Source organism: Hypanus sabinus, chromosome 4 (assembly GCF_030144855.1).
Source record: "Hypanus sabinus isolate sHypSab1 chromosome 4, sHypSab1.hap1, whole genome shotgun sequence".
Taxonomy (NCBI): Eukaryota; Metazoa; Chordata; class Chondrichthyes; order Myliobatiformes; family Dasyatidae; genus Hypanus; species Hypanus sabinus.
In genome coordinates, this window is record NC_082709.1 from 127,815,554 (window position 1) to 127,829,054 (window position 13,501).

The following is a 13,501-nucleotide window of genomic DNA, read 5'->3' on the forward strand; positions in this document are numbered from 1 at the left end:
CAGTTTTCAAATTGCCCATCAGCGATGTCACAATTTAGTTATATTAGAGGTTTTTTGTGTATTAAGGTAGTTTGCACTTGTGAAGGGAAAAATGCAGATTTTGAAATCAGGTTTCAATTTACTTTACAAGTAGATAAATTAATGATGATAGCACAGTTCTGGAAAGTGCCGTGATCAAATTTACCAACTGTATTCATTGGCCCAGATCATACTTACCTGGAGCTGCAGGCATGTAAGAGAAAAGCTGGCTGCATCCTTACTGTGAGTCAGTGTGTTCGGGGCTTCCATAGCTGCACATTGCACAAAAAAGTACCAATGATGATGGAAACTGGGAAACCTGGCCTTCCACTCAACTGCAGGTCTCGTCCCCAACTCCAGGAGCAGTTGTTGATTTTACAAGCTGAGAAGTCAGACATAATTGTATCTCCTGAGTTTTATGCCATGCAGGATTTGTGTGGCCCCTTTCAAGGTTGCAAATTTTCATGAAAAAATTTGTTTTTTTTTAATTTCACTTCATATTAATATTACCAATTAATACTTGGCAGGTTAGTGTGGTTTTGGTGTCTATTTTACATGCATTAAAAATCATATTTTTGCACAAATTTATTACAAAACAATCATACTTCTGAATAAATCAATTTATTAATAATGTTTCTGGTAATCAGAATAAATTAGAGGCAATTGAAAAGGTATTTCACAGGCATAGACTCTCAGAAAGCCATCAGGATTGTCCAGGTGTGAGTTATCAGGTTCTGTTCCCCAAGAGAGATGAGCCATAGGAAAGCTGTGGTTGCAATGTCGTGACAACACTTCGAGCTCTCTGGCTGCAGCAGGAACTTGTACTTTAGGACTAACTTGATACTGACAGGTGCTCAAGTACAATTTAGACCACGATTACTGCTCTTGCATTATTTTAATCAGATAACTCAAGTCACTTTTTAATCCTTTAAATAATTGCAATTTATTTCTAATCTTTCAACACAGCAAATAGCACTTTACTAGTGACTAAAGCATTCAACCAAAAACAAAATTACATCAGAGATGCACAATGGTTTTGAAAATTGGCAGCTGGAAATTAATGACTGGCAAATTTATCTGACCATTGAGCAAAAGACGCATTCTCTGGCAATGAAAGTGCAAGGTTGGAGAAACTGTACAAAAGCAGATTTTTCTGCAACTTTGCTCTTTCAAATTTTGCTCCTCCTTTTCCTGGACGTTATTCATACAAGTTGTCTGTGCCTGAAAGGATACAGTAGCTGACAATTAAATGTTTAATATTTTATTAGTTCAGCCCCATAGCTTTTCATTCCATGTCATCTGGGGTAATTTAGCTCATTTTGTTTAAGTGCCAGTGCTCATTACATTTGAAATAGACACATTTGCTTAAAAAAAGATTTACTAACCTTTCAGAATATTAATGTACTATCAGGGGAAAAAGTAGAGTTATTATGCAAAAAGTAGAAATATGTAATATTCTCAATAGAGAAGATTGCTTTTGGCTTTAGTAAGATATGGGTTTCTGTGAGGCAGCATTTTATCTTGCATGAAGCAGTGAATTAATTTTGAAATTAAACCTTTCAGGAATCTGCATTATTAGTTCTGGTGATTTTCAAATTCTTCTGCATGAGTAGAGTTGGGGGGGGGGGATTTTCTAAAAATAATGATACTCTTTCATGGACGTTCTGAACTGTCAATAATGAATTGGATTCAATCCAAAGAAATGCAATGATACTGCTGATGAAAATGTTGTTTTGTTTAGTACTATTAGGCAGCCATTTTGTCATTGGGTTATGGCCTAAAATGGGTAGCCAGTCAGTGACCCATGGAATCCTGCACTGGTGGTCTGGTACTATGTACAGATATGATGTACACCATAATTTGCCACTGCCTAATCCATTGAAAATTTACTGAACCAAAATCAATAAATACTTTATGGTTTTAAGTTGCAGATGTTTGGCCAGCATTAAAAGAAGCAAGTTTCACTGTGATCTGCTGAAACTTCAGAGCCCAAATGCTTCATTAAATTATTTATTTGTCAGCCTTTCTCCATCTCTTCTATCTCAAGTTGTATCAATGGTTGGGGAAGAACTAATTTCTTCACCTCCCTTTGACTGTCATTGCAAGATTTTATAGAAAATATTTCATTCATGTAGCTCCTGATCATTGAATTAAACACTACAAACTAGACCTGGATGATTGAAAAGAATGGACTGTGATATTAGAGATCAGAGATATTTCAGAAATATACCTGCAGGGCAAGCATCAATCCCTTCAGTATTAAGATAAACTCACAAAATGCTACCATCTGTTCAAAATATACTGTATTATTCATTTGTGGAAGACATTAGACATGATAATTGATGCATTTTTTCCACAATGGGTTTTCCAATTCTATTTAAACTTATTTTCATGGTGCACTCACTTGTGTTTGGTATCTGCATGGAACACCATTTATTCTTCAGCATCTTGGATGCCTCTGATGGGTAATCACTGACCAGGGTTGAGGTCCTTTGCACCAAGCTTAGATTTCAAACATAGCAGCTAACACTTCTAGAGATCAAAGAGTTTTTATGTAAGTTAAACTTCCACCAATATTCTTTGTTCAGCCCCTTGTCATAAGTGAAAACCAATCTTCTGTTCTTAATATAAATGAAAAACAATAACCAGTTTGAAGTTAAAAGGACAGCTTTGCAAAACAAACGGCACTGTCTATAGAGCATAGACTGCTGGTTTACAGCACACAGTTGATTGCAGTGTAAAACAATGGGTTATGTAATTGGGCTTACTTCAACAATACTGCTTAAGTTATTTAGTTCTGGGAAGCTTGCAGACCAGTTTGATGCTATCAATTCGCACGTCAAATAGCAATCTATCAATAGTAGGAAGATTTGTGTACTCAGAGGTTCAGCATTAGCAGCATTAATTTAGGGTATCTGGGAACTCTATCCACTGAAGCTTTTAAACCATCTGCATGAAAAAGTATGTTAAAAGAAATCACATGCAAGTGAATTCACCCAAGTGGCAGAGAAAAAGCAGTATAAATGTAAGAGAGCAGTCAGGCTTGTTAGGAAAATCTTAAGCCCTATTAGGGCTTAAAGGAGCCTTTAAAAAATACAGAAAGGCAGGGTGAACGAGAACCTATTCCTCTGCCTTGGATTTCCGCGACAGACAACTCGTTGGTATATTTTTTAGCTTATAGGAATTGTACCTGTGTTTTGGAAATTAAATGTGTTTTAAGGATTTTACCTAAATTTAAACATGCAACACTAAAAACAAATGAAAGGTTTTTAAAACTACTTTGTTAGCTAGAAGTATCTCCTCCTTGGGAGGGAGGGTTACCCATCGCTCAAATTGTGGTCACTGGCAGCTAAACTCACAGTGGAGGATACACAAAGGTTCAAAGGTCCAATTTAATGTCAGAGAAATGTATACAACATACATCCTGAAATGCTTTTTCTTCTCAAACAGGCAAGTAAACTGGTCTTTGGAAAAGATAGTTACAGTCTTACTTCCCTTTAGTAAGGTTATATCTATAAGCTGATAAGGCTTAACATCTTCATTTGAGTTTAGAACTTCATGGTCAGCAAAACCTACACCATTATACCTGGGCCTTGGTGCTACTATGTACATAAAACAATACAGTGACAACAATGCAAATAATTAGCACAAAGGAAGATGGAAGCTTATGGCCTTAAGGACATTAGAAATCTCAGGGTTTCTGGCAGACTATGTTTATTTGGCAAAAGATTGAAGAACATTTAATTACTGAAAAAGATTTTTCTTTCCAAATCTGCTGTTCACTTTCTTACCATTCGCATTCTCTTACATAATGCCTCTGACTATGATGAATGAATACTTAAATGCAATGGCTGTCAATTAATTAAATAGTTTTCTAATATCAGCATTATGTTACAAATTAGCACCCAGAACTTCCACGGAGGTTCTTCTCTGAGAGTTTGCAATATTAAATGGTATCTGTTAATAGGTTGAACTCACTGAGAAAAGAAAGTTGAACCCTAAAGTAATTATTAATCAAGGAAAAAACTTTGTAACATTGAAGATGATAACTATCTCAATAAATTACCTTTAAGATTATCTTCTATTTTATAAGTAAAGTTTTGTTTTTATAATACATTATAAAGGTATAGTAGCTCTGCAGTGAAGGGGAATAATCTACTTATTGCAGTAAATGTGGGAGACTGGCAAATTAATATACAGCTAAAAGCCATTGCAGTACAGAAATCCAATTGGACCATACCAATGTGACTGAATTGTGTCTTACCTAACCCTTAAATCTCTTGCAATCCATCCCCTTCAAACTCTTCCTATTTTCTATGCCTTCATTATTTCTTACCCTTTGAGACAAGGGCCCAAGATGATCCCCATTATCATTTACCTGATCTATATTTTTCAACATGCAGTTGTTAGATTGAAGTAGGAATTTATGTGATAGTCTACTCCAGATGTAAACCAAGACGTTTCCAAAAGGAATTTTGCAGGGAAATTGAGGAATTGCAGAACATGGTGAATAAAATAAATTTCACCCAATCATTGTGACCTAAAATAGATCTGAAACAAGCATCTTTATTGCTGCAATAATTTGGCATAGGTGTTGCATGAAATTATCAGCACGTCTCTGTTAAATTGCCACTGACTTTGTGTTTCCCCTGACTAGAGACATGAATATGGAAGTCCCAAACTAACAAATCATCCTTACACTTTCCTTGACTGTGATTAAATATTGGACTCCGTGAAGGATGAGCATGTGGCATTTTTCCAGTATTTATGCTGGGAGAATTCACCTGTTGAATTGGGCTAGATTTTTCATCTCTATTTACATGAGGCCATGAGACTCAAGGCATGATTTGCAGATAATTCCGGCTCCATGTTTCTCAATCAGAGATAAATGCTGAAAATTTCTGTCTCAGACAATCTAATATTAGTATAGAAGAAGTTGAATCACAATGCTTTTGACATTAAATATTTTAGCAATGATATAAATGAAGACCCTCGAGCCTGAATGTAATAGATGAACATGCACTCTGTTTGGACTTACTCAATTTAATACATGAATCCTGCAATTCTAGCTTTCCATTTTCAATCACTGTTTCACAGTAAAAATGGAATCACTGAGGACGTCATTGAGAGGCTGAGGAGCATTCTAATGAGTTTAGGCATGATGGATGAATTGCTGAATTGAGAAATCCTAATTACACACTCTCAAATAACTATGAACATGATTATGAACAGAACGGACCATCGTTGCAGCTGCAAGCCAGACAGGGTTGTATTTGATTTTTGCTCTAAACTGCTACAGCAAACACTGTAGTGTTTATGCACGCCTCTGCTTCCACGCACCCCCTGCCCCAATACCCCTACCACTCCTCCACATCCCTTTTTGTGATAACAATATATAACATAGTGCCCCAGGGAAGAGCGCATGTATTTCTTATTGAGCTACATTTTTAACACTGTATTCAAGGAAAATTGATGATACTATGTAAAAATAATCTCTCATTCCCATCTCTAAAGTGCGCCCTTCTGATTAAGGTTGCAGAAAATGAGAATCAACTTTCAATGTTTTATTGCATCCAGGAAAATAATATTTTAGCATTGTATCCCAAGACCCAATGATAGTCAATGTAATTCTTAAAATTACAATTGGATATACATAGATTATAACTATTTTCATGTGGTTTTCCGTATCCTTTCAAGAAGGATACAAGTCCTGGTATCTGGACAAAAAGTTATTGAGGGACACTCCACCAGAAATATAATTTGCTTAGTGTAGGCAAGAATGGCTCAGTGGTTAATTTCAGGTAATAATATTCTCACATTGTTGAGATGCATGTTCATTCAGAACCTGGCCACTTTATTTCTGGAAAAAATGTTGGCTTCCTTTTCCTTTTCACATCTGTTGCCTTTTCACTGTCTCCTCTGTACTTGGTGAATTGATTGCCCCAGTTAATCTCCAAGCATTTCACTTTCTAATGCAATCCTGATCATTCTGAATGGGTGCATGGTCCTGGTATACATCTGCAGTGGACTATCACATAAGTACCCCCCCTTAATCTAACACCTGGATATTAATCCGGTAAATGGTTATAGGGATCACAAACTCCATCCTGCCTCTATACCTCATGAGGTGAGGAAGAGCTGAATGCTTTGGGCTTAGAATATAGGAAGAGTTTAAACAGGCAGGTGAATTGCAAGTGAGATTCAAGGGATATGTAAAAAATCAGTAGGTCAGGGTCTCTACCTCAAGTATGAAGGTTGCTGCCTTGAGGACTTGAAAGCTCATCAGTACTTAAAACAACTAAGCTGCAGTGGTGAGGTTTAATTTGCTTGATGTGAGACCAAGTAACTTCATTCTTGACAGAAAAGCCAGGATTTTGTGGCCATCAGGAAAGCAACAGCATGTGTCATCAGTTTCTAGGAATCCTGAGCACTATGGCATTGCCTTCTGCTTTGCTTGGTGTCTCTGGTGTTAATAGACCAAAATACATAGGGACAGAATTAGACCAGCTGGGCCATCGAGTCTGCTCCGTCATTCCATCATGACTGATTTATTATCCCTCTCAACCCCTTTCTCCTTCTTTATCCCTGTAATCTTTGACACCCTGACTAATGAAGAACCTATCAACCTCTGCTGTAAATATATTCAAAGATTAGACCTCCACAGCTGTCTGTGGCAATAAATTCCACAAATGCATCACTCTCTGGCAAAAGAAATTTTTCCTCATCTCTGTTTAAAATTGACATCCCTCAATTCTGGTGCTGTGGCCACTGGTCCTATACTCTCCCACTACAGGAAACATCCTCTCCATATCAACTTGATCTAAGCCTTTTGATATTTGATAGTTTTAATGAGATCTCCCTCTTTCTTCTAAACAGAGTCATCAAACAATCCTCATATGTTAACCGTTTCATTCCTGGGATTATTCTTGTGAACCTCCTCTGGATCCCTTCGAATGTCAGCACAACTTTCCCTAAATAAGGGACCCAAAACTACTCACAATACTCCAAGTGCAGTCTGACCAATGCCTTATAAAGCCTCAGTATTGCATCTTTGATTTCGTATTCTGGTCCTCTTGAAATTAATGTTAACATTGCTCATTTGCCTTCCCTGCTAATGACTCAACCTGCATGTTAACCTTTAGGGAATCCAGCACGAGGATGCCCAAGTCCCTTTGCACCTCTTTTTAAATTTTTCTCTCCAATTAGTAACTAGTTCATGCCTTTATTTCTTCTGCCAAGGTGCATGACCATGCACTTCCTTGCACTATATTTGATCTGCCACATCTTTGCCCATTCCCGCAATCTGTTTAGGTGCTTCTGCAGATCCTGTGCTTCATCAACACTACCTGCCCCTCCATCTATCTTCATATTATCCGCCAACTTGCCCACAAAGCCATCAATTCCTTCAGCCAAATCATTGACATATATCGTGAAAAGAAATGGTACTGACCCTTTAGTCACTGACAGCCAGCCAGAAAATGCCCCCTTTATTCCCACTCTGTGCCTTCTGCCAGTCACTAAAATTGTTCATTAAAATTGACGTAATTAACAAACTGAGCAGCCAATCACAAGGAAGAATTGTCAGGCATCAAACCAGGCAGTAAAAGTATCACTTGGAACATCTAAAGGAGGTTATGTTTAAAGGAGAAGTAGTTTAAATTTTAAAGCAGGAAATAAAATCTTGCAATTTTCAAGTATTTATACTGATGAATTTGACTTGGAATATTACATCTAGTTTAAATTCTAAAGTGATTGTTAAAATATAATTGTGGCTTGGTGTTCTATTGAAACTATAATGGCAAAATTGTCAATGTTTATAACATTCAGAAAAGAAGGTTTCTTATCCTAATTCACTGGTGCCTTTAGAAACTATAACAATGTATGGAGCAAGATGTCACTGACAGCAACTTCTAGACTTCTACAAGGTCCACAAGTTGCTACTAATTTCAAGTATTGTAACAGTGAGCATGAGATCACTATTGTTATTATATGCTCTGGCAAAGAGGACCAAAACAGAGGGAAAGAAAGATGTTTTTATGGCTTCAGAAAACAACCACTGCCATCTCTCAATACATCTGGAAAGGGATTTCTATGTAAATATAGGTCATATGATGTGTTTTCAATGTAGTTGTTTACAAGTTTCTAACATTCAATCAGTATTTACGTCACACCCATGAAATATTAAATTATCAAGTGTTTTCTGTGAAGAAAGCCAGGTGTTCAAGTAATGTGATAAGGTTTAGTAGATGTGACTGAAGATGTGATTTTGAATAGGCTTTTGGGGATATGGAGAGAGTGAGCAAAGATGGGCTATTTAGAGAAGGGTTTTACTGGTGAGCACCAAGACCACAGAAGACTCTGAACTCTGACCACTGAACACATTACAAGATGCATAGCGGAAAAGAAAAAATGGAGAGATGGCAAGGTGAAGCACTTGTGTACTGCAGTGTCAGGATAGATAGTCATAGGCCTATACAGAATGAAAACAGGCTCTTTGGCCCATCTTAACTGTGCTGACCAATTTGCCTAACTGAGAATAGTCCCATTTGTCTGTTTGACACATTTTGTGTTTGACCTTTATTGCTCCACACCTTTTCTGTCTAAGTACCTGTCCAAATGTCTTTTAGATGTTGTGATTGTACCTACCTATACTACCTCCTCTGGCAGCTTGTTCCATATACCCACCATCCTCTGTGTGGAGGAAGTTACACCTCAGGTCCCTTTTAAACTTTTCCCTTTTTAGCTTAACCCTTACCCTCTAATTTTGGACTCCTCTACCCTGGAAGTAAATTACACTGAATGTAGAGGGAAAGATAAAGCCAATTAAATGAAGAAGCAAACTACGAACTTACTAGGTAAGTAGTATGTCCAGAACGAGCCCCCACAAATGTAACACTTACCCAACAGGCTGGTATATGTCTAAGGGAAAAGGAGATCCAGCCACTCACCAACCCCACCTCCCGTACACACAAGTGCTGTGAGAATCAAGTTTATGCCGCGTGCACACACACCACATCAAACTCACACCAGATACTGTTATGGAATACACTTTAAGATGTTACTAAAACTAAAAGAGTACGATGCAATACAATATATATGAAGGAAAAGAAAATAAAGTAAAAGGCTCCAACTTATCAAAGTTCAATCAGTTTAGTTCACATTGTTGGAGCTCAATCATCGAACCATTCGACCCCTCGTCACTTCCCTCCGATCTCCACGTCTTTGCACCTGGGACCACCCTGGTGGTCGACTGAGCAGTGCGAGGCACGTCCACCGTTCTTCGGCATCTTCTTCCTGACCTCCCTGAAAAGACCGTGAAAACCCCCAAGCTCCCAGCCCCACAAGACAAAATAACATTCCCCATTGGTCAACAAATGAATACAATGCCGATATCAGCAAGTCTAAAGCTAAACAACTGCGAGAGAAAGCACTTATCATACAAAGAAGCATTCCTACTCTTAACAAAACAAAGAAGCCATTTTGATTAACATACACAGTACATTGTACAGGTAGATAACTAATGAGTCAAGGTTGATACAGGCAGCTGGTGTGTTGTGGAAGTTCAATCGGTGAAACTTATGGAAACTATGAGGTGACTGTGGAAATAAGGTAGGAATAAAACTTTGGTGGAGAGGTGCAATTTTGAATAAGTAAAAACTGATGTTCTGTTTGTGAAATAATAACGTTTAGGGATATCTTTGTCCTAATGAAATATTGTGATTATGCACACCCTGAATTAATTAGGGCAAAGAATTTGGAACAGAAAGGAATGAAACCAAGAACTAAGGTGCTGAATGTTTGACAAAGGTAAATAGAATGGTTTTTCATGCAGCCCTTAACTGAAGAAAGATCTTGGATTATCCACAAGAAGACCCTCATCATAGGATGAGTGTTGGTTACAGAGAAGAAAAATATTTGAAAGAATGCCCTTCACAAGTACTGATGTCTGAAAGGAATTTAAGCATCCTTGACCAGCATTGGTCAAAAACAAGTTTATTACAAATGTAATAAACTCTCACAGGGGGGGGGGTGGAGGGGCTCGTAGGCTAACTCTGCTAACAGCCATGTGACTCAGTGGTGAGAAGGCCACCTTTCATAAACAATATACGTCTAGGGTTGGTACAATTTGGGGTTAAACCAAACAGGAACGTCGTGACATTCCGATTAAAGGAACCTCAGTCTGAGTGAATGCTGTGTAAATACTGCCCACACACAGTTATCAGCAGCCCAGAAATGACAGATCGTATCCCAGCATGAAATTACAGGTAATCCCCAAGTTACAAACATCTGACTTACAGACAACTCGTACTTACGAACCGAGGAAAGAGAACGCCGTCCGCCATTTAAAGTCGGATCGCAACACTGTCCGCCATTTTAAGTCGTTGCCGTTGACACTGTGTTGAGTGTGTAACTTTGTATTTGGGTTAACTTTTTCTTAGCAAGATTCACCCTGACCCCGCACCACCCCTCCCCCCCCCCCCCCCCCCCAGTTCCAGTGGCTGGTGGCACAGTGAGATCAGCAATGGGCTCGAGAATGGAGGTTCCCGAGTTCAATCCAGTGACTCCCGTACCATCCATGCCAGGTTGATGTCGAGCTCGCAACTCGACCTCGTAATAAAAAACACTGCCACCTCTAATTTAAATTCCCACGCGGAATATTGTGGAGGATCAAAAACCCAGCACAGCCCCCACTTGTCCCATTTAACCTGTCTCAGTGCAGTGGACTTCAGGACCCGGGGAATTTAGTGCAGTGGTCCTTAGGACCCGGCGGACCTTGGGAGCCAGCAGAGCTTGGGACCTGCCACCCACAGTGTTTCTGTTCTGTCGATGGGAAGCGATCACAATTGAAAATAAAGTGGAAATAATAAAGCGTTTGGAAAGAGGTGAAACATCATCGGTCATTAGAAAAGCGTTAGGCGACAGTTGGTCAACGATTGGAACAATTTTAAAGGATAAAGTGAGAATTATGGAGCATATGAAAGGCCCTGCCCTGATGAAAGCTACAATTATTACTAAGCAACACAGTGGTTTAATTATTGAAATACATACATTTCTTAAGTGTTTTATATGCATAGAAAAGTAAAATATATACTATATACTAAGACAAACATTTGACTAACTGACGCTAAATAATACTGGATGTACTTGTTCGGACTTATGTACAAATCCGACTTAAAGACAGACTCAGGAACAGAACTCGTTCGTAACCTGGGGACTGCCTGTATAAAGAAAGTACATTTACCAAATGTTCAACTTCAATAAACAGTTAAAGAAAAAAATATAAGTGCCCAGTACAATTAAACCAGTCCAATGTCATATCTCATTATTCACACTCTGGACCCAAGGTCTGCATGAAAGCACCCACCTCATTCTGAACTCCCCTCGAAGACCACCTCGAACAAACTGGCTCTCTCTCAGGAGTATTAGCCTTCCTCCTTGGAGCCCTTCATCTGCACAAAACACTTCTTGCAATGGGGATTCTCCTTCCAAAGTCATTCTCTGGCATCTTCCCTTGAGCCCCACTCTGCAGCTTGCTCCAAAAAACTCTAAACCAGACTACTATCCTTCAAAAAACTCCCCGCCAATAGCGCTCTTGAACCTTCTCTCATATCCCACAATCCTGAATGGCTGACACATATTCCTAAATTGGACAACATAGCTATCTGAGCGAAAGCCAAAACACTTTCCAGCGTGGCACACTGCTTTTACAGAAAGCTGCTAATATAAACTACCTTACAGCATAGCAGTAGAAATCTTAACCAGGGCATTACATAAGGAATGGAATTGATTGAAATGTTATTTCCTTAGTTTGGAGTTTAATCTGAGCATGAAAACAAACTGTGTAGGAAAGTACAGGCAATGATGTTACCAAGCTATTAGTCCACATTATAAATGCATGAACTTGATTATGATTATGTGCTGTTTTGTGGTACCAATCAAGATGTTCATCCCCTAGCCCTGGTTAATATAAGGAGTTTACACCCCAACTGAAATTAACTACCACTAAATGTTGACATGTCTGTGTTTCTTCAATTCAAGTGCTCCCATATAAATCACCAAGAGCTAAAATGAAGCTAGAAGTGGAAGGGTTTGATCAAAGAGATCAGTACCCAGAGTGGTGTTCCCAGGATTTGGTTCTTTCGTCAGTATAAGAACATAAGAACATAGAACAGTACAGGCTCTTTGGCCCACGATGTTGTGCCAACCAAGATCAATCTAATGCTTCCTTCCCACATAGCCCTCCACTTTTATTTCATCCACGAGCTTACATGAGGTCTCGCTAGGTCAAAGAAAATAGAACAAATCCCATCTCCCGACACATGGTCATGTAGTGGCATCTGCACTGGACTTTGAAGTGAGTGGTCCCGGGTTTGAAATTGGTCAGCTCCTTTCATGCTTTCCATCTGAGCTGGGTTGAACATCGAAGTTGCAGCTCGGCCTCGTTAAAAAACAGACAATAGTTTAGGAAATGGCAAAAGGTTGCCACAAGGTGCGGAGAGGAAAAGTGATGACCACAATACGTATGCACTCCTGTTATACTCCAGTATTTATGGACCTCACACCTTATAAACAAGCCATTTAGTCCTGTCTGAAAATACCATGAACATAAATTTCAACATGCTTTCCTGTTTTGCAAGATAAAGTTAAATACATTGTGTCAGTACAGCAGCAGAGGAGAAAAGGCTCTTGTTGTCTCTGAACGTTCAGTCATGTGTTGGAGAGGGATTTGGTGTTCACGGTCTCAGTCATCACAGACCTAATTCTGATTAGTGAGGACGATGATGTAGCCTCATTTATCTTACCATCTCACATCCCATTTACACCTCATCATACAATCCCTTATGACATGTAGACAGTGCAAATGTGCTTTTCTTGCCAATCTTCTCTGCTCACCATCCTTTCTCATATTGGCAGTGGAACTTCCGAGGCAGAGGAAGATGAATAAGCATCACCTCATCTGAGATTGGCACCCGTCAGCTAGATTCTGGCACTCTTATAGGCACTAGCATCTGCATACAAGGAGTCACCATCCATTGGAACTCGGGGTTGCAAGAAAAAGAAACCATGTGTATCAAGACAGTCTGGTTGCAGATCAGTTTTACTGGTAGCAGACTAGCTCAGGCAAAACACCACAAGCAAACACCCAAGATAATTGGAACTAAGCATGAGGGGATTTACTAGTTATCATAGGCAATGAAAATTTACAGTGAATGAGAGCCTTTCTGATCAAGAAAAGATCCAGCTTTGCACATGGAGTGCTTCAAGGAAGAAGGTCATTCACTGGAATTTTCAAAGCCACTGGACTAGCTGCCGTTTCCTCACTATAAATGAATCCCACTCTTCTTATATAGCAAACAACTATGAGATTCTATTTGCAGCAGTGAACTACATACGGTGGTATGTGACATTTATGAGCTGCTGCCTGGAATAACCATGAGGTACTTTTGTGACTCTGACCCTCACCTCTGAAGGCAGTGTCATC

The 13,501-nt window shown here is 39.0% G+C and overlaps 2 protein-coding genes across 9 annotated transcripts in view; one reads left to right on the plus strand and one right to left on the minus strand.

Moving 5' to 3' along the window:
* The window catches only part of LOC132393194 (uncharacterized), a 322,118-nt gene that overhangs the window by 92,727 nt on the left and 215,890 nt on the right, over positions 1 to 13,501 (minus strand). For 5 of the 8 annotated variants that reach the window (XR_009511788.1, XM_059968133.1, XM_059968134.1 and 2 more), the window contains one exon: positions 746 to 12,457. The exons of the other annotated variants lie outside the window; for them this stretch is intronic. Coding sequence is in view for 4 of the 5 variants with exons in the window: in XM_059968133.1 (XP_059824116.1) it covers positions 12,267 to 12,457 (191 nt within the window). In the remaining variant the exon portion in view is untranslated. Of the gene's footprint in view, positions 1 to 745; positions 12,458 to 13,501 lie in introns of those variants that run through there. 8 annotated transcript variants of the gene reach the window in all.
* Positions 1 to 13,501, plus strand: part of tmem47 (transmembrane protein 47) — a 34,493-nt gene that overhangs the window by 19,306 nt on the left and 1,686 nt on the right. The window lies entirely within an intron of this gene.